This window comes from Pinus tabuliformis, chromosome 2_1 (genome assembly GCF_031772625.1).
Source record: "Pinus tabuliformis cultivar Carrire ecotype Pingquan chromosome 2_1, CPIR1, whole genome shotgun sequence".
Classification (NCBI taxonomy): domain Eukaryota; kingdom Viridiplantae; phylum Streptophyta; class Pinopsida; order Pinales; family Pinaceae; genus Pinus; species Pinus tabuliformis.
In genome coordinates this window covers 759,993,848-760,013,069 of record NC_142299.1, presented here as the reverse complement: position 1 = coordinate 760,013,069, position 19,222 = coordinate 759,993,848, and the positions used below count along the sequence as shown (strand labels likewise).

The following is a 19,222-nucleotide window of genomic DNA, read 5'->3' as shown; positions in this document are numbered from 1 at the left end:
CCATCTGCCGAACGTTAAGCCGCAAGGAAATGGTGGTTTCAGTGCCGTACGGGATCCACATGTCACTCTCCCACGTTGTTCGCTACCCCTCCGCCCAAAACAGCCCAAGCCCGAAAGTGGTGCGGGCAAAACAGCCTACCGCCCTCCCGCTGACCCCTCACTGACATAACCCGCCATGTCACCTACCACGTCATCCATACCATACCCATGCTGACATCATGCTAACGTCATCCATCCAAAAAATCAATTTTTCCCGCCAAAAATCATTTTGTCAAAAGAGGGTAAAAACTCCATTTTTTCTATAGTTTTTTGCATTCAACACCCTGCACTCTCCTGCAAAGTAAAGTCATTGAGGTCACACTTTTGCCTCCCGACCAAGAAAGGCTGCACTGACGAGCTCACAACCTCAATCAAAGTTACCATTGTACAGTCTTCTTCCTTTTAAATACAGTTCGAGGCAACACCGAGGGATTCCCAGTTCGCAGAAGAGATATACAGGATGTTTTGCTACCCCGGCTAGTGGAAACCGGTAGAGACATCAATCACAGAGGAAAGGCGGTGACCAAGGTCGGTTCAGCATTAAAGAAGATGATTAAAGTCAAAGAGTATTAGAGGAGCCATAAAGTATCAGTGCAGAATTAAAGGCAAGTGAAATCATAATTAAAAAGTATCAGGAGGCAACTAAGAGAAGCAAATCAAAAATTAAAAGAGCAGTTAAGACAAATAGTCAGCACATAGCTACAAAGGACACCTGCAAGCCGAACCCTAAAGGGCCTACTTCCAGCACAACATCATATATCTTTTCCGAGTCGTTTCTATCTTTGCTTGTAAATTACTTTAGGTTAAACTTAGAAATTATCTCAGAGCTTTAATGAGATACCTGTTGTACATATTTTATTGTATAAGTACCCCCTTCATCACAGTTTTGAAGGGGGTTGGGTCTGTGTAGATTTCTTAGACTTTGCTGTAACTCTAAACTTTTGGAATAAAAAGCTGTTGGAATCAAATTGTTTTCTGTTTTACTAGAAGAAGAATTTATGCGGAGGACTTGTTATAGAATTCTTGAATCAACCCATGGACCAATGAGTATTTTCTACTTTGTGCTTTACAGTTTCTTGTCTGTTATATCATCTATGTTTCATAAATCTGAATGATAAAGAAAAATATTAATTCAGAATTTGCTTGACTGCACTCTATTTTCAGTCTTTATTATTCTCTGTGTTTTCTTCAGAATTAGTTTAAACAGTGAATTCTTAATTGCTCCTGTTTCCCCTGATTCTTTCACGTCGATTATTTGCTAAGGAATTCTTAACTGCTCCTTAACAGTAACCATCCATTTTCCCCCTTTTCAATATGTTGAAGGATTCTTAACTGCCCTTCATCCATTTGAGTCCATTCCATCTGATTCCAGCCTTTAAATTGTTCCATGTTTGTCTACCTTGCTTTGTGATGCCATCCTCTGTTAAGAAATCAAACCCAGAAAGCTGTCTTCTTTGACTCCATCATGCCCAATGGACTGAACTCTTTTGTTTTACCTCAATGTTCTATTGAATCTCAATACCCAAACTCAAAAAAAAACCCTTGTACTTCATAACTAGCCTAATATCCTTCAAAACAAAGTTAAATCATAAAGAGATAGCTCTCTCTGGATGCAGATTGGCTAGAATTTGTATCTAAAAGATTGGTCTGTGGTTACCTCGGCCGTATTCCCTTTCTTACAACTTTTGGGAACAACCTGAGTGATAACATCATTGACGACTCAACTGGGGACCTGAATAATTGTCTGTTACTATTGTTTATTTCCATAAGCTACAGATGAAGCCTGAAGTTAGTCAGGTAGCCTTTGAAACTACTTTTGCTTTGCAATTGCAGAAGTAAATAAATGTTGTTCCAGTCTATCTCCAGTCTAGTTTATGTTTTGAACTGTTAGTTTGAAATCCCTGATCAGTCCCATTTTTTTCAATAAATCTTTAGGAAGGTTCAAAACTCCCACATCCAAACTTCCTAGAAGAGACTGTTAAAGTTGTTTGTAAAAATATATTCCAAGAAAAAAACTAAAAACATACCTAGAAACTGGCTTCAGAAAAGATGCATTACACCGATCAAATCCTGACCCTAATCCTCCACCTGTGTTTGAAAATCCTAATCTAATTCCTAGGATACTTAGAAGACAAGAAAGCCAAGAAAATTCTGTTAATTCACACCTTGACAGACTTTTGCAGAACTCCATTCAATCTGAGCTTACCTCTAGAAAAACACCAAACCTTTCTGTGATTACTACAGCTTCTCTAAGATTACCATCAGCACCTCCAATCATTTTTTCCACTCCTCCATCCACAACACACTTTCCCGTTGTTATCTCTACTCCTCTTGTTGTCACATTTATTCCTGCAACCATGGCAAACCGATATACTCCCCTAAACTTACCTACCAATCCTCGGGCCATACCTCAAGACTACCAAAGTAAAATCACTTATTTTGAAGGTACTGGTACTTACACAGCTCAACAACATACCAAGAAAATGACCGACTATTTTGAAAATTATGAGATTGATGATGATGATGTCAGAATGAAAGTATTTTTTCAAAGTTTAACTGGAGATGTTAGAACCTGGTTTAGAGCCCTGCCTGCAAACAGTATCAATGACCCACAAGCTCTATATCAGAACTTCTTGAACAGATGTGAAAAGAAAAAAGATCCTTTCCACATTTTATCAAAATATGAGAACCTAAGAAGAAGCACACAAGAAATTGTCCAAGACTACTATACCCGATTCAATTCTATCTACAATGCTATTCCTCAAAATCTTAGACCTCCTCCAGATTTGGCTTTGATCAAATTCCCTGATACATTTGATTCTAATATGGCATACCAACTTAGGGAAAGAGCTCCTCGAAACTTGGAAGAAATGCATAGCATAGCTGTCAGTGTTGAAGCCAACCTGATATCTAAACGGTCTAGAGCCAAAGCTGAAAGGAGGATACCTTTCAAAGAAGAACCTTCTGCCTTTGAACAGAAATTAGATGCAATTATCAAAGGGATGGATAGACTGGGAGATAGAGTAGAAACAATCGAGAGAAAATCCCCTTGGGATAGTCAACCAACAACACAGGGAGAAATCCAAATTTCAGGAAAAACCAAAATCTTAACACTAGAAAGACAGGGCCTGACCAAAATATTAGGCCCCCATTTCAAGAAAATTATGCTGAAGTCTCAACATCTGATGAACCAACTGAAGACACTCAGATTAATCTGATGGGACTTAACAATGAACAACAAGTTTTCTTGACCTAAGAGGATCAAGAAGCTCACATTGTAAAACAATTCCAAACTCAGTCAGGTGAATCATTTGAATTTAGGGAGGGATATGATACAACCATTTATGAAGTCCACAAACAATACAATTTGAGGAGCAGAAGAATATATGCCCTTGAAATCAACAAACAGAAAGATACCAAGCTGCCTAGCAAAGGTAAGATCAATAACCCCCTGTACATATTCTTTCCAAAACAAATCCTAGCCCAAAAAATTCAATCATTGAAGACATATCAGACAATTAGCCACCTAATAGACAACCTTCCACTGCTGATCCTTCAAAAGAAAAAGTAGAAGAGCCTCTAGAACTTGATTTGGAAAAAACTTTAGCCCATAATCCCACTCCTGAAGAAAAGAAAAACGCAAAAAATTCAGTTGTCATAAATACAAAAACTCAAACTGAAAAACCTTTCAATCTTAAGACAGAAATAGGCAAACTAAAGATAGTTGTCCCCTTATCAGAATTAGCTAAAAATGATGTCTACAGAAGTCAAATCAGCAGATCACTCAAAATTTCTGTGAATGAAGATTCAGTAAATGTTTTTGGTGACCAGCCTGAACTGATATTTGGCCCTAAAGTAAATGGAAAAGCAGTAGAGGGACAAGTTCCTCCTTTTTATGTGGGTTTAAACATTCATGATAAAATACTCCATAATGCCATGTTGGATTCAGGTGCTTCCCATAACTTAATGCCTAAATCTGTAATGGAAAAACTTGACCTTGACATCACCAGACCATATAAAGACCTTTTATCTTTTGATTCAAGTCAGGTCAAATGTTTGGGTTTAATCAAAGATTTATGTGTGTCACTAGTCCAATATCCTACCAAATCCATCTTAATGGACATAGTAGTAGCTGATATTCCTCCAAAATATGGTATTTTATTGTCTAGATCTTGGGGTGCAAAGCTTCAAGGATCTCTTCAGTTAGACATATCTTACACTACTATTTCAGTGTTTGGTCAACCAAAGAGACTATACAGAGAAACCTTAATGAAGTATGTAGTAAGTAGTCAAGAGAAACCTCAAAATTTCCCTATCTACTCAGTACATATAGACATGGATTCTTTTATCCTATATAATGCTGAAATTGATCCCTCACACGAAAGGAAAATTCTAACAGCTGAAACAGAAAGAATCACAACTGAAAGGGCTAATCTCTGAATCCAAGAAATTTCTGAAAATCATGAAAAATCAGGCAAACCAGAACAAATTCAAAAACCAGATCTCCCTGCTAAACACATCCTTGAAACTTCATATACAAATCATAAACATAAAATCCTTTGGTATTTAGAATTTGATGGTTCAGTGAACAAATTAGGAGCTGGAGCAGGGGTCTGGGTGCACAACCTTGAGAACAATCATGCTGAAGGTCATGCCTACAGGTTAAACTTTAGATGCACTAATAACATGGCTGAATATGAAGCTCTGTTGCTAGGTCTTAAACTGTTGGAGATGATAAGTAGATAGGTAGAGAAACAAAAGAGCTCAACTGTTTAATCTGAGTCCTTGGAAGAAATAAGTGCAAATTTAGGTAGGCTTACCATGTAAAGAAAAGAAGCTTGAAAAGGGTTTGCCAGTCTAAGTGCACCCAAAAGAAAGAAGAAAAAATGTTAGGCAAAGTAGGTAGGGTAGGTAGATTGATGTTGCAGAATGATACTTGTGATAGATTTTTGTCTTTGAATGTGTCAACTTTTTACTATTATCACAAATACCTAGCAGATATTTTTTGGAGCAACTCAAGCGAGGCATGACTAACTACCTTCATACTGTTTCTCAATCATTCACTAACTTCCCCAATGATATTAATATCTGCTTAATATCACTAAGCCATACATTCCATTTCATCATTGGCCTAAGTGAAATCCCATTTTACTTAGGAAAAATATCAGACAATTAGCCACCTAATAGACAACCTTCCACTGCTGATCCTTCAAAAGAAAAAGTAGAAGAGCCTCTAGAACTTGATTTGGAAAAAACTTTAGCCCATAATCCCATTCCTAAAGAAAAGAAAAACGCAAAAAATTCAGTTGTCATAAATTTACAAAAAAACATAATTATTTCTAGATAAATCCTAATCTTTAATTTATGTATATATAAAAATTAAATATCTACCATCTACATAATAATTATTGATAATTAAATTAAAAATTTAAAAACCCTGTTTCAAAATAAATAACTTATCTAATAACTATCGTTAAAAATAATATAAAATAATGCAAACTACAGCCTCTCACCATTTAAGTCCACAATTAAGCCCATTTTCCATTTTCTAAGAGCAAATACTACTAACAATTTGTGACATAAATAATGTCGAGCCAAGTAAATGTTACGAGGATATTTATTTGTTTTATTTTAATATATTATAAAATATTATTAATTTTAAAATTAAATAATTAAATTAAAAAATAATAACATTAGCATGTATGGTTAGATAGGATAAAAACAAACAAAAATCGATCAAAATGAACCCCTCTCAATAACAGCCAAAGAGCCATTTATTTGTACAGCAAATTTCTTTCAAACTGTAGTGATTTAAAGGAGGTATCTTTGTTGGAAGAGCCGAATTGATTATCCGTTTTTTCTCGGAAAGATGAGAATGGATTCATGATATATGGGCAAAAAATCTTTGGACATCAGTTCAAATCAGATCAAGCAGGGCCTTGTGTTTGTATATGAAACATGGGAGCAAAAAATCTTCGGACATTACTTCAAATCGGATCAAGCGGGGCCGTGCGTCTGTCTATGGAGCTTCCTTCCAGCTATAATCGCATAATACAATATTTGGCTAGTAGGTGAGAAGAAATTATTTTATTTTTAAGACAAGACTTGAGCCACGTAGAAATGAGGTGTAAGTCAGTTGGATGCAAAATACCCACGTACATCAAATCGGAGTAGCTGTAACTGCACCATCCCAATAACGCTGTTCTCACAAGTGATAAATAAATGCAACCGGCCCCTAGAGGTGGAATTAGTGATTGTACAGAGCCTTACTATTCAAATTGGTGGGCAATACACCCATCTGTACTTGAATAAACAAACAATCTCACCACCTAGAATTTATGTTCTGTCGCTTTCACTAATAAAGAATAATGTGAGCTTATAAATCGTCCACGTACGCACCTGTGCTGTATATACCTGGCATATCGGTGCTTAGCTCCTGGTAAGAAGAGGACTCAGACTTTGTGGTTGCAGGGAAGAAAAAATGGCATCTCAAGTGAAGGTGGGTTACTCAGAGACTGAGAGTAAGTCCGGCGGGGATAATGCGCATAGAGTTAATAGCAGTTTCTTTGTAGTGGATCTCATCTTGAGACTGCTGGCAATCGGCTGCACGTTTTCTGCTGCAATCGTTATGGGAACGAACAAGCAGATGGTAATGCTTCCCATCGTTGGGCCATGGCCTGCCAAATACCAATATTCGCCTGCCTTCGTGTATGTGGGTAGGAGTATTTATATCAGCTCAGTTATCTTCCCTGTGTTTTTCTTGTCAAGGGTTAAATAAGGAAATACAGGTTTAAAAATATTGTTTATATCATTTCTCTTTAAAATAGAGTAGGCTTATTTTAATTTCATGTCTACTAAAAAAATTATCTTTTAAGTAATACTTAGAATTTAAATTTTGCAGTGTTCTTATTTTTATGGTTAATTTTGCACGGTGAAAAGAATGCTGCGGTAATGATGTCTATGGATAATATAGCATTATTAGCTTTTTACTTTTTGAATATCCACTAATGCATAATATGAAAAGAAATCTTAAAAGAATTTGGTATATGTATTGTATAAATATGGGAGCATTTTTATGTATAGAGAAAGGCATATTTCATTCTTAATGGTCAACAACTTAATATTTTACAACCCTATTTTAAGTTATCTCAAGCTCTTCATTATCACTAAATATAAAGAAAACTATTTCCTTACAAGATCAGGCTCTCTCAAATAAATCCAGTTGATATATTTCTCTAACATCAAGCTATATCAAAGAGATCTAATTAATAAATGTGTTTGTGAATTCTTCATTATCACTAAATATAAAGAAAACTATTTCCTTACAAGATCAGGCTCTCCCAAATAAATCCAGTTGATATATCTCTCTAACATCAAGCTATATCAAAGAGATCCAAGATCAGGCTCTCCCAAATAAATCCAGTTGATATATCTCTCCAAAATCAAGCTATATCAAAGAGATCTAATTAATAAATGTGTTTATGAATTACTTTGTATTAACTACTACTTACTCTGCAAGATTAGGCTCTCCCAAATAAATTTTTTAAAATTTTAATTACATTAAACTAGACTGAGCCCAAAGGAGCTAGTTAATTTTTAAAATAAATTTTATTATTATTATTATTATTATTATTATATTTTTTAATAAATTTTCGACACAAAATAAATATATTTAAAAAAATTTATATTAATATATTATAAAATTTTATAGATATAGTATTTTTAATTTATATTAATAACAAATTGTTTTTGATTATTTAATTATTTAAAACAGATATATTTATAATAATATATAGAAATTTTAATATGATATAAATAAAAATTTCTATATATGGATTTAATAATTTATTAAATAATTATTAAGTCATAGTTTAATTAATATATAAGATGACTTAATTAATATATGAAAAAAATTATTAAATAATTATTAAGGCTTAGTTTAATTAATATATAAGATGACTTAATTAATATATGAAATGAATTTTCCTTAGTGATATAATTTTAAATATTATAATTTTTTATTATTTAAAATGCATTTTTTTAATATATACAAAGATTTAATGTATAAAAAATTTAAAACACTTATTTTTTATACATTAAACAATTTAAAGTTATAACTTCAATTTTTTTAAAATATCCTAAATTAAATTATAATACAAAAATAAAAATTCATTTCAACCACATTACACTTACTATTATTAAATATTTAAATTTCTAAGCTGTTACAATTATTAAATATTTAAATTTCTAAGCTGTTACAAGTTGAGATCTTCCCTATGATATGTTGTTTTGCAGGTTCTTTGTAGTGGCTAATGCAGTTGCCTGTGGGTACACACTGCTTTCATTCATCTTCTCCGTAACAGGCAAATTCGCCTCCTCTACACTGTCAGCCTTTCTTCTCTCTGTCACCGATTTGGTAATGCATTTCTCCTTTTCTTTGCTATGAAGCTATGAAAGCTACGTTATAAATGTTGTTCAAATCTCGAATTGAATTTCATAATTGTGTGCAGGTGATGGTGCCGCTGGTATCGGCGGGGGTCTCTGCAGCGGCCGCCATTGCTTACGTTGGGTACAAGGGAAATTCTCACACTCAGTGGGGAAAAATCTGCGGTATATATGATCGATTCTGCCACCATGGAGTTGGTGCTCTGGCTGCTTCGTTTGCAAGTCTCATCATCTTTATGGCGCTCAGTGTCATGTCTATTTACAGTTTATACAGACGTACGAGCTCGGCTCGTTGACGGTATCAATGGAATGATAGGATTTGGTTTTGTAAATTGACGGCGACCCTGCTATGCTTTTAAGGGTGGGCTGTGCAGCGGATAATTGTTGCTGCCATGTAGTTAGACTTACTAATTACCTTGCATTGATAGAATATCTGCTCGGTTTCGGTTGGCGGTGTAGCTCAATTTCGAACCAACAGTATCACAATTTTTACTATGTTCAATAAATTTAATAATATTTTGGATTATGATGTTCGATCCTGAATTGACTGAAGAATCTTGGGTGGGATTCATGGTTGTGGTTCGATGTTTAAATTGAGAATATATATTATATTTTATACGCCAGTATTTTTACATGGGAAAGTTACAAATATGTATATTATATTTTATATGGCAGCATTTTTACGTCAGCGAAAGTTAGAAATAGAGATAAGGGTTGCTTGATGACGATGGTTTTTAATTAGGATTAATAATCATAATGAAACAAAATTTTAATAAAAAATTAATAATTTTGAAATATATATATATATATATATATATAATTTAAAGTTTATATATTATGTATAATGTGTATTATATGGCTTAACCATATTTCAAATTACAAATTAATAAAAAAATTATAAGAAAAATAATACTTATTTTGAAAAATAAATATGTTATTAAAAGAAATTAATAAACATTTAATTGTATGTAACAATAGAAAGCTAAGAATGGTGATGGGAGGAAAACCTTTGCAGGTTAATGGCAGAAGTCACGAGTACGTGCAATAGGGAGGACAACAAGCATGGCACTAGGCGACAAAAGGTGACGAGCAACTGGCCTGTACTTGGCACCAGAATTGAGGGCATTGGGAATGAGGTCGGCGGTATAAGGAGGTTTAGGGCAAAATCGAGTTGGGAAAGAGGGTTTACTGTTACTGTTACTGTGTTTTTCCTCTGCCCTCAGCTGCATGCGCCTCACGAAGGTGGTAACAACTATTGTAAACTATGGAGGCTTCAACCAGAACACAAGGGCGGGTATCATGGTCAACCAATGAGATTATGTCAATTTGGACCCCGAGCGTGGAGACATCCTGTCGGTATGGGGTTTGGATGTCACTGAGAAGAACATCGAGAAGTTTATTCGTCCAAGTGGGCTTCCAGCTGGGAAGAGAAGAGGCTCGGTGGTGGGATGGAGTCAAGAAAGTTGTTTAGGGTTTCTGGAGGAGAATCTATGTGGTTCAAAGGAGGGGGCTTGGGGGACTAACAAGGAACCGGAGGCGAGGCCGGAACAAGCATTTTTCTGGTTTTTTTATGAGAGGGCTAGAAGACTGATCCAAGTGGATGTTGGTGGCCACCCACCTATCCCATTTGGACACCCACAACTGTCTCTTTCAATTTTTCAATTTCCTAAATTGTAGCACAGTTTACTATTTTTAGCAGTTTTTTGGGTCTTGAACTTCCGAAGCCGTTTTGAAGCCCTAAATGATTTTTTTTGGCAAATCTAAGAGCAACATGGGTCCATGGATTGATGTTGCTCTTCCCAAAGTTGTAGTGCTCGGACAAATCTTTCGAACGAGCTATTATATGCACCAAACGGAGATTGTATACCAAAGTTACGACCCCAAGAAATTGATGTACCAATTTACCCACCCACAATTTGGCGTTTCATCTTGTAGGGTTAGGTTTCGGGATGTTAAGGGTTTTCCATTGTTTCTCAACAATAAATAGGCCTTCGAGCCTCATTGTAACACAGTTCAAAGGCATGTAGCCGCCACATCGCCCTAGCTAGTTTCTTTCCATTTCTATTTCTAAGCATATTTCAGTATTTTACAGTAATGAAATGAAGTATTATTTCCGTTGCATATCTGTATTTATGGTTATCTCTGTAATTTGTTGCGTTCTTGTTTAAATCCGGATCAGTGGTATCAAAGCGGTCTGCTTTTTCTCTGTTTTTCTTTGCATGTCCCCAACGAGGTCGGGATATAAGGAGTTCGGGCTTGAACTGGTCGAACCTTTGCAAGACCAGCCTTGCAAATCCCGACGACCTCCCATGGTGGAGGAAAAGAAAGACGAGGGGGCAGGAGATCATATCAAAATCTTGCTTAAAGAAGTGCTCGAGCGACAAAGGAACGTGATTATGGACAACTTTGCACAGATCCTTCAGCGGCTACCCAGAGGCGATGCATCGGTTTGAAACAACTACTCTGCAAACGCCACACCGTTTAAGGTACAAGTTAATTTCGAAATCCCCAAATTTGAGGGTCAAATAGACGCGGATGCTGTAGATAAATGGTTAAATCTGCTAGAGGGTTATTTTTCTATTCATGAATTTTCGAGTTGAAAAAAAATAGTTTTTTCTCTTCTCAAAGCAGCCCCCAATGTCAAGGACTGGTGGGAAACCTACTGCGAGCAAAAGAATGAAAGCACAGGTTCACTATTTTCAACCGCACCCACTTGGGATTCATTCGGGATGCCATCAAGGAGCAGTACTACCATGTCAAAAGCTATGAGGATAAATACATAAAGTGGACCACGATGCGGCAAGGAAGGGACCAATATGTGCCAAATTTCACAAACATTTTTCATACCCTTCACACACAGTTGGGTATCAGAGATTCTAATCTGCATCTAGTACTCAAATACCGCGACTGCCTACATAGATACGTCCAGGAAGAGATTGAGTTCCTGAACATCTCCTCGCTCAGCACGACGTATCGATACGTTGTCAAAATCAAGCAAAAGTTCAAACAGAAGAAGCGAGACTTTGGATCTGCAAATTTGAAGCCCAAAGGACAAAGCCAAGGCGGGGTGACCCAAGACAACCCATCAAAGCCACAAGAAAATAACAACACCACGAAGCCGAAGAAGGACACAGGAAAGTGGTGTGAGTTCCACAAGAGTCCCACTCATAACAAAAGTGAGTGTCGGACCAAGCAGTCACTGGTGGCCGAGTTGAAGGCTTCCGAATCAGATGCATGTTCCGACCATGAGCCAGAACCCGACAGGAGGAATGGCAAAGGGAAGCAGATCATTGATGTGGAGCCCAGCACCACTGTTGCCACCACCAAGATCTAGAAGAATGAACCCAAAGATCTAGAGGAGGGGGGGCGTCTTTTCCACTCACAAATGTGGGTGAAGGGTTCGTCGCTGCAATTCATTGTCGACAGTGGCAACCAAAAGAATCTCATTTCCGCAGAGGTCATGAAGCGGTTGGGCCTACTGACTACACCACACCCGCAGCCGTATAGTATCGAGTGGCTTCATGAAGGACGAGATCTCAAAGTTCGCCAGCAGTGCTGCCTTCCCTACAGCATCAATCCCTTCACAGACAAGGTATTGTGTGATGTTACACCTCTAGATGTTTGTGATGTATTATTAGGCCAGCCATATTTGTGGAGGCGACATGCTGTGTATGAGTCAAGAACTCGCGTTGCCATTATTTCTTTGGATAATTCATCACACACGATACCAGAGGTAGCCCCACCTACCGCCACCTCTTTGATCACTACCAAGAAAGGCAGCAAGCTCATCTCCCAAACTAGGAAATTCATTTTCTGTTTGATTCACTCCCAAAGTAAGGGGAAGATCGTCACCACATCCATGACCCCCGCAAAGGGTTCCTCCACGCAGTAGCAGCATCAAAGGAATACGGTCATGACAGAACACAGGAACAACTTCTCCTCACCCACAGGGGTACCACACAAGCTTCAGGTGGGCAACAAAGTCTGGTTGCATCTGCAGAAAGAACGCCTTACAAGATCCCATCAAAAGCTCCGACCACGCCAACATGGTCCTTACACCATTACTAAGGCTGTGGTAAATAATGCTTTGGAGCATAGCATTCCTCCATTCCTTCACCTGCGCCAAGTTTTCATTGTGTACCGCCCTCAACCATGCTTCCCACCATTACTGGACATCTGAGATTGTAGAACAGCTCACCAGGGACCAAGTTCAGCAGATGGAGGAACTTAACGCAATGCGGACCATTGCTTCCCAAGGGGGGAGGAATGATCCAGGTGGATGTTGGTGGCCACCCACCTATCCCATTTGGACCCTCACAACTGTCTCTTTCAGTTTTTCAGTTTCCTAAATTGTAGTACAATTTACTATTTTTAGTAGTTTTTCGGGTCCTGAACTTCCGAAGCTATTTTGAGGCCCTAAACGACGTTTTTTGGGAAATCTGCGAGCAACATGGGTCTGTGGACCGATGTTGCTCTTCCTAAAGTTGGAGTGCTTAGACAGATCTTTCTAACAAGCTATTGTACATGTCAAACATAGATTGTACACCAAAGTTACGACCCTAGGAAATTGATGTACCAATTTACCCAAACGGGGCCCACAATTTGGTGTTTCATCTTCTAGGGTTAGGTTTTGGGATGTTAAGTGTTTTCCATTGTTTCTCAACAATAAATAGGCCTTTGAACCTCATTGTAACATAGTTCAGAGGTATGTAGCTGCCACATCTCTTCTCAGAGATAAGCTACCATCGCCCTAGCTAGTTTCTTTCCATTTCTATTTCTAAGCATATTTCAGTATTTTACAGTAATGAAATGAAGTATTATTTCCGTTGCATATCTGTATTTATGGTTATCTCTGTAATTTGTTGCGTTCTTGTTTAAATCCGGATCAGTGGTATCAAAGCGGTCTGCTTTTTCTCTGTTTTTCTTTGCATGTCCCCAACGAGGTCGGGATATAAGGAGTTCGGGCTTGAACTAGTCGAACCTTTGCAAGACTAGCCTCACAAATCCTGATGGCCTCCCATGGCGGATGAAAAGAAAGATGAGGGGGCAGAAGATCCCATCAAAATCTTGCTTGAAGAAGTGCTCGAGCGAAAAAGGAATGCGATGATGGACATCTTTGCGCAGATCCTTCAGTGGCTACCCAGAGGCGACGCATCAGCTTCCAACAGCTACTCTGGAAACGCCACACCATTTAAGGTACAAGTCAATTTCAAAATCCCCATATTTGAGGGTCAATTAGACGCGGATGTTGTAGATAAATGGTTAAATCTGCTAGAGGGTTTATTTTCTGTTCATGAATTTTTGAGTCGAGAAAAGATTGTTTTTACTCTTCTCAAAGCAGCCCCCCACGTCAAGGACTGGTGGGAAACTTACGGCGAGCAGAAGAATGAAAGTACAGGCTCACTATTTTTCAGCCGCACCCACTTAGGATTCATTCCAGAATGCCATCAAGGAGCAATACTACCCTGTCAAAAGCTATGAGGATAAATACATAAAGTGGACCACGCTGCAGCAAGGAAGGGACCAAGATGTGCCAGAGTTCACAAACATTTTTCATACCCTTCGCACACAGTTGGGTATCAAAGATTCTGATCTACATCTGGTACTCAAATACCGCAGCTACCTACACAGATACATCCAGGAAGAGATGGAGTTCCTGAACATTTCCTCGCTCGGCACGGCGTACTGATGCACTGTCAAAATCGAGAAAAAGTTCAAACAGAAGAAGCGAGACTTTGGATCTGCAAATCCGAAGCCCAAAGGACAAAGCCAAGGAGGGGTGACCCAAGACAACCTATCGAAGCCACAAGAAAAGAACAACACCACAAAGCCGAAGAAGGACACAGGAAAGTGGTGTGAGTTCCACAAGAATCCCACTCATAACACAAGTGAGTGTCGGACCAAACAGTCGCTGGTGGTCGAGTTGAAGGCTTCTGAATCAGATGCATGTTCCGACCCTGAGCCAAAACCCGACAAGGGGAATGGCAAAGGGAAGCAGATTATTGATGTGGAGCCCAGCGCCACTGTTTCCACCTCCAAGATCCAGAAGAATGAACCCGAAGATCCAGAGGAGGGGGAGCGTCTTTTCCACTCACAGATGTGGGTGACGGGTTCGCCACTGCAATTCATTGTCGACAGTGGCAGCCAAAAAAAACTCATTTCATTAAAGGTCGTGAAGCGGTTGGGCCTACCGACTACACCACACTCGCAACCGTATAGTATGGGGTGGCTTCATGAAGGATGAGATCTCAAAGTTCGCCAGCAGTGCCGCCTTCCCTACAGCATCAAGCCCTTCACAGACAAGGTATTGTGTGATGTTACACCTCTGGATGTTTGTGATGTATTATTAGGCCAGCCATACTTGTGGAGGCGACATGCTGTGTATGAGTCAATGCCTCACGCTGTCATTATTTCTTTGGATAATTCATTATACAAGATACCAGAGGTAGCCCCACCTATTGCCACCTTTTTTGTCACTACCAAGAAAGGCAACAAGCTCATCTCCCAGACTAGGAAATTCATTTTATGTCTGATTCGCTCCCAAAGTAAGGGGAAGATTGTCACCACATCCATGACCCCCACGAAGGGTTCCTCCACGCAGCAGTAGCATCAAAGGAATACGGTCATGACAAAACACAGGAACAACTTCTCCTCACTCACAAGGGTACCACACAAGCTTCAAGTTGGCAACAAAGTCTGGTTGCATCTGCAGAAAGAACACCTTACAAGATCCCATCAGAAGCTTCGGCCACGCCGACATGGTCCTTACACCATTAATAAGGTTGTGGTAAATAATGCTTTGGAGCATAGCATTCCTCCATTCCTTCGCCTGCACCAAGTTTTTAATGTGTACCACCCTCGACCATGCTTCCCACCATTACTAGACACATCCGAGATTGCAGAACAGCTCACCAGGGACCAAGTTCAACAGATGGAGGAACTCAACGCAATGGGGACCATTGCTTCCTAAGGGGGAAGGAATGATCCACGTAGATGTTGGTGGCCACCCACCTATCCCATTTGGACCCCCAAAATTGTCTCTTTTAGTTTTTTAGTTTCCTAAATTGTAGCAAAGTTTACTATTTTTAGCAGTTTTTTGGGTCCTGAACTTCCGAAGTCGTTTTGAGGCCCTAAACGACATTTTTTGGGAAATCTGGGAGCAACATGGGTCCATGGATTGATGTTGCTCTTCCCAAAGTTGTAGTGCTCGGACAGATCTTTCTAATGAGCTATTGTACGCATCAAACGGAGATTGTATGCCAAAGTTACGACCCCGAGAAATTGATGTACCAATTTACCCAAATCGGGCCCACAATTTGGCGTTTCATCTTCTAAGATTAGGTTTTGGGATGTTAAGGGTTTTCCATTTTTTCTCAACAATAAATATGCCTTCGAGCCTCATTGTAACACAGTTCAGAGGCATGTAGCTGCCACATCTCTTCTCAGAGATAAGCTACCATTGCCCTAGTTGGTTTCTTTCCATTTCTGTTTCTAAGCATATTTCAGTATTTTACTGTAATGAAATGAAGTATTATTTCCATTGCATATCTGTATTTATGGTTATCTCTGTAATTTGTTGCGTTCCTGGTTAAATCCGGATCAGTGGTATTAGAGCGGTCTGCTTTTTCTCTGTTTTTCTTTGCATGTCCCCAACGAGGTCAGGATATAAGGAGTTATGGCTTGAACTAGTCGAACCTTTGCAAGACCAGCCACGCAAATCCTGATGACCTCCCATGGTGGATGAAAAGAAAGACGAGGGGGCAAGATATCCTATCAAAATCTTGCTTGAAGAAGCACTCGAGCGACAAAGGAATGCGATTATGGATAGCTTTGCGCAGATCCTTCAGCGGCTACCAAGAGGCGACGCATCGGCTTCCAACAACTACTCTGGAAATGCCAAACTGTTTAATGTACAAGTTAATTTCCAAATCCCCATATTTGAGGTCAAATAGATGCGGATGCTATAGATAAATGGTTAAATTTGCTAGAGGGTTATTTTTCTGTTCATGAATTTTCGAGTCGGGAAAAGATTGTTTTTGCTCTTCTCAAAGCAACCCCCCACATCAAGGACTGGTGGGAAACCTACTGCGAGCATAATAATGAAAGCACAGGCTCACTATTTTCAGCCGCACCCACTTGGGATTCATTCTAGGATGCCATCAAGGAGTAGTACTACCATGTCAAAAGCTATGAGGATAAATACAGAAAGTGGACCACGTTGTGGCAAGGAAGGGACCAAGATGTGCCATAGTTCACAAACATTTTTCATACCCTTCACACACAGTTGGGTATCAAAGATTTTGATCTGCATCTGGTACTCAAATACCGTGGTTGCCTACACAGATACATCTAGGAAGAGATGGAGTTCCTGAACATCTCTTCGCTCAGCACGGCGTACCGATATGCTGTCAAAATCCAGCAAAAGTTCAAACAGAAGAAGCGAGACTTTGGATTTGCAAATCCGAAGCCCAAAGTACAAAGCCAAGGCGGGGTGACCCATGACAACCCGTCGAAGCCACAAGAAAAGAACAACACCATGAAGTCGAAGAAGGACACAGGAAAGTGGTGTGAGTTCCACAAGAGTCCCACTCATAACACAAGTGAGTGTAGGACCAAGCAGTCGCTAGTGGCCGAGTTGAAGGCTCTGAATCAGATGCATGTTCTGACCCTGAGTCAGAACCCGACAAGGGGAATGGAAAAGGGAAGCGGATCATTGATGCGAAGCCCAATGCCACTGTTGCCATTGCCAAGATCTAGAAGAATGAACCTGAAGATCCAGAGGAGGGGGAGTGTCTTTTCCACTCACAAATGTGGGTGAAGGGTTCACCGCTGCAATTCGTTGTCGACAGTGGCAGCCAAAAGAACCTCATTTCAGCAGAGGTCGTGAAGCAGTTGGGCCTACCGACTATACCACACCCGCAGTTGTACAGTATCGGGTGGCTTCGTGAAGGACGAGATCTCAAAGTTCGCTAGCAGTGCCACCTTCCCTACAGCATCAAGCCCTTCACAAATGAGGTTTTGTGTGATATTACACCTCTGGATGTTTGTGATGTATTATTAGGCCAGCCATAGTTGTGGAGGCAACATGCTGTGTATGAGTCAAGGCCTCGCACTGTCATTACTTCTTTGGATAATTCATTATACAGGATACCGGAGGTAGCCCCACCTACCGCCACCTCTTTGATCACTACCAAGAAAGGCAGCAAGCTCATCTCCCAGACTAGGAAATTCATTTTCTGTCTGATTCGCTCCCAAAGTAAGGGGAAGATCGTCACCACATACATGACACCCGCGAAGGGTTCCTCCACGCAACAGCAACATCAAAGGAATACGGTCATGACAGAACATAGGAAAAAGTTCTCCTCACCCATAAGGGTACCACACAAGCTTCAGGTGGGCAACAAAGTCTGGTTGCATCTGCAGAAAGAACGCCTTACAAGATCCCATCCGAAGCTCTGACCACACCGACATGGTCCTTACACCATTACTAAGGCTGTGGTAAATAATGCTTTGGAGCATAGCATTCCTCCATTCCTTCGCCTGCACCAAGTTTTCAATGTGTACCGCCCTCGACCATGCTTCCCACCATTATCGGACACATCCGAGATTGCAGAACAACTCACCAGGGACCAAGTTCAGAAGATGGAGGAACTCAACGCAATGGGGACCATTTCTTCCTAAGGGGGGAGGAATGATCTAGGTGGATGTTGGTGACCACCCACCTATCCCATTTGGACCCCCACAATTGTCTCTTTTAGTTTTTCAGTTTCCTAAATTGTAGCACAGTTTACTATTTTTAGCAGTTTTTCGGGTCCTGAACTTCTGAAGCCGTTTTGAGGACCTAAACGACGTTTTTTGGGAAATCTGGGAGCAACATGGGTCCATGGATTGATGTTGCTCTTCCCAAAGTTGTAGTGCTTGGACAAATCTTTCTAACGAGCTATTTTACACATCAAACAAAGATTGTATGCCAAAGTTACAACCCCGGGAAATTGATGTACCAATTTACCCAAACGAGGCCCACAATTTGGCGTTTCATCTTCTAAAGTTAAGTTTTGGGATGTTAACGGTTTTCCATTGTTTCTCAACAATAAATAGGCCTTCGAGCCTCATTGTAACATATTTCAGAGGCATTTAGCTTCCACATCTCTTCTTAGAGATAAGCTACCATCGCCCTAGTTGGTTTCTTTCCATTTCTGTTTGTAAGCATATTTCAGTATTTTACAGTAATGAAATCAAGTATTATTTATGCTACATATCTGTATTTATGGTTATCTCTGTAATTTTTTGCATTCCTGTTTAAATCTGGATCAAAGACATTGTTATCAATTGCAGGTCAAGGGAAAACAAGGGTTTGAAGTTATTTCTTGTAAAGGATTTGGGGCAAAAGGAAGCGGTAAAGGGGAAAAGGTTAGATAGTACTATTGCATGCAGGAGTCCATTGAACGAGAGGATTGGGGAGACCTTATCCCAGAAAGAAACCCTAATCCGAAGGAATTATTAGAAGAAGCACATAATGAGGGTTTTAGAGGTTTCCTAGAAGAATTAGTGGAGGGATTGGGAGACTTAAAAGAACATTTTATAAGAGAAATTTGTCTGCTTATCTCGACGGGGCATGAAGCGCTTAACTAGACTTCCATAAGACAGGAGGTGGGGGAGTCATATTTCCTTGTGGGAGTGGAGGGACAACTCTCGAAAGTCAAAGTTTTAAACCAATGAAGTTGTATAGTGGAGAGGC

General features: G+C 39.5%; 1 protein-coding gene across 1 annotated transcript; it reads left to right on the top strand.

Moving 5' to 3' along the window:
- The first annotated feature begins 6,464 nt into the window (after positions 1–6,464).
- LOC149202792 (CASP-like protein 1U1) lies at positions 6,465–9,027 on the top strand. The gene is made up of 3 exons (XM_089400046.1): positions 6,465–6,747; positions 8,335–8,455; positions 8,550–9,027. The coding sequence occupies exons 1-3, from the start codon at positions 6,521–6,523 to the stop codon at positions 8,778–8,780; spliced, it is 579 nt and encodes a 192-aa protein (XP_089256172.1). The 5' UTR covers positions 6,465–6,520; the 3' UTR covers positions 8,781–9,027.
- Positions 9,028–19,222: the final 10,195 nt, after the last annotated feature.

What these genes read in the sequence shown, in the direction of transcription:
- LOC149202792 (XM_089400046.1), top strand. Translation starts at nt 6,521, where the DNA reads ATGGCATCTCAAGTGAAGGTGGGTTACTCAGAGACTGAGAGTAAGTCC. An exon ending in CAATATTCGCCTGCCTTCGT is followed by an intron (nt 6,748 to 8,334) that starts GTATGTGGGTAG and finishes GTTGTTTTGCAG; the next exon opens with GTTCTTTGTAGTGGCTAATG. An exon ending in TTCTCTCTGTCACCGATTTG is followed by an intron (nt 8,456 to 8,549) that starts GTAATGCATTTC and finishes AATTGTGTGCAG; the next exon opens with GTGATGGTGCCGCTGGTATC.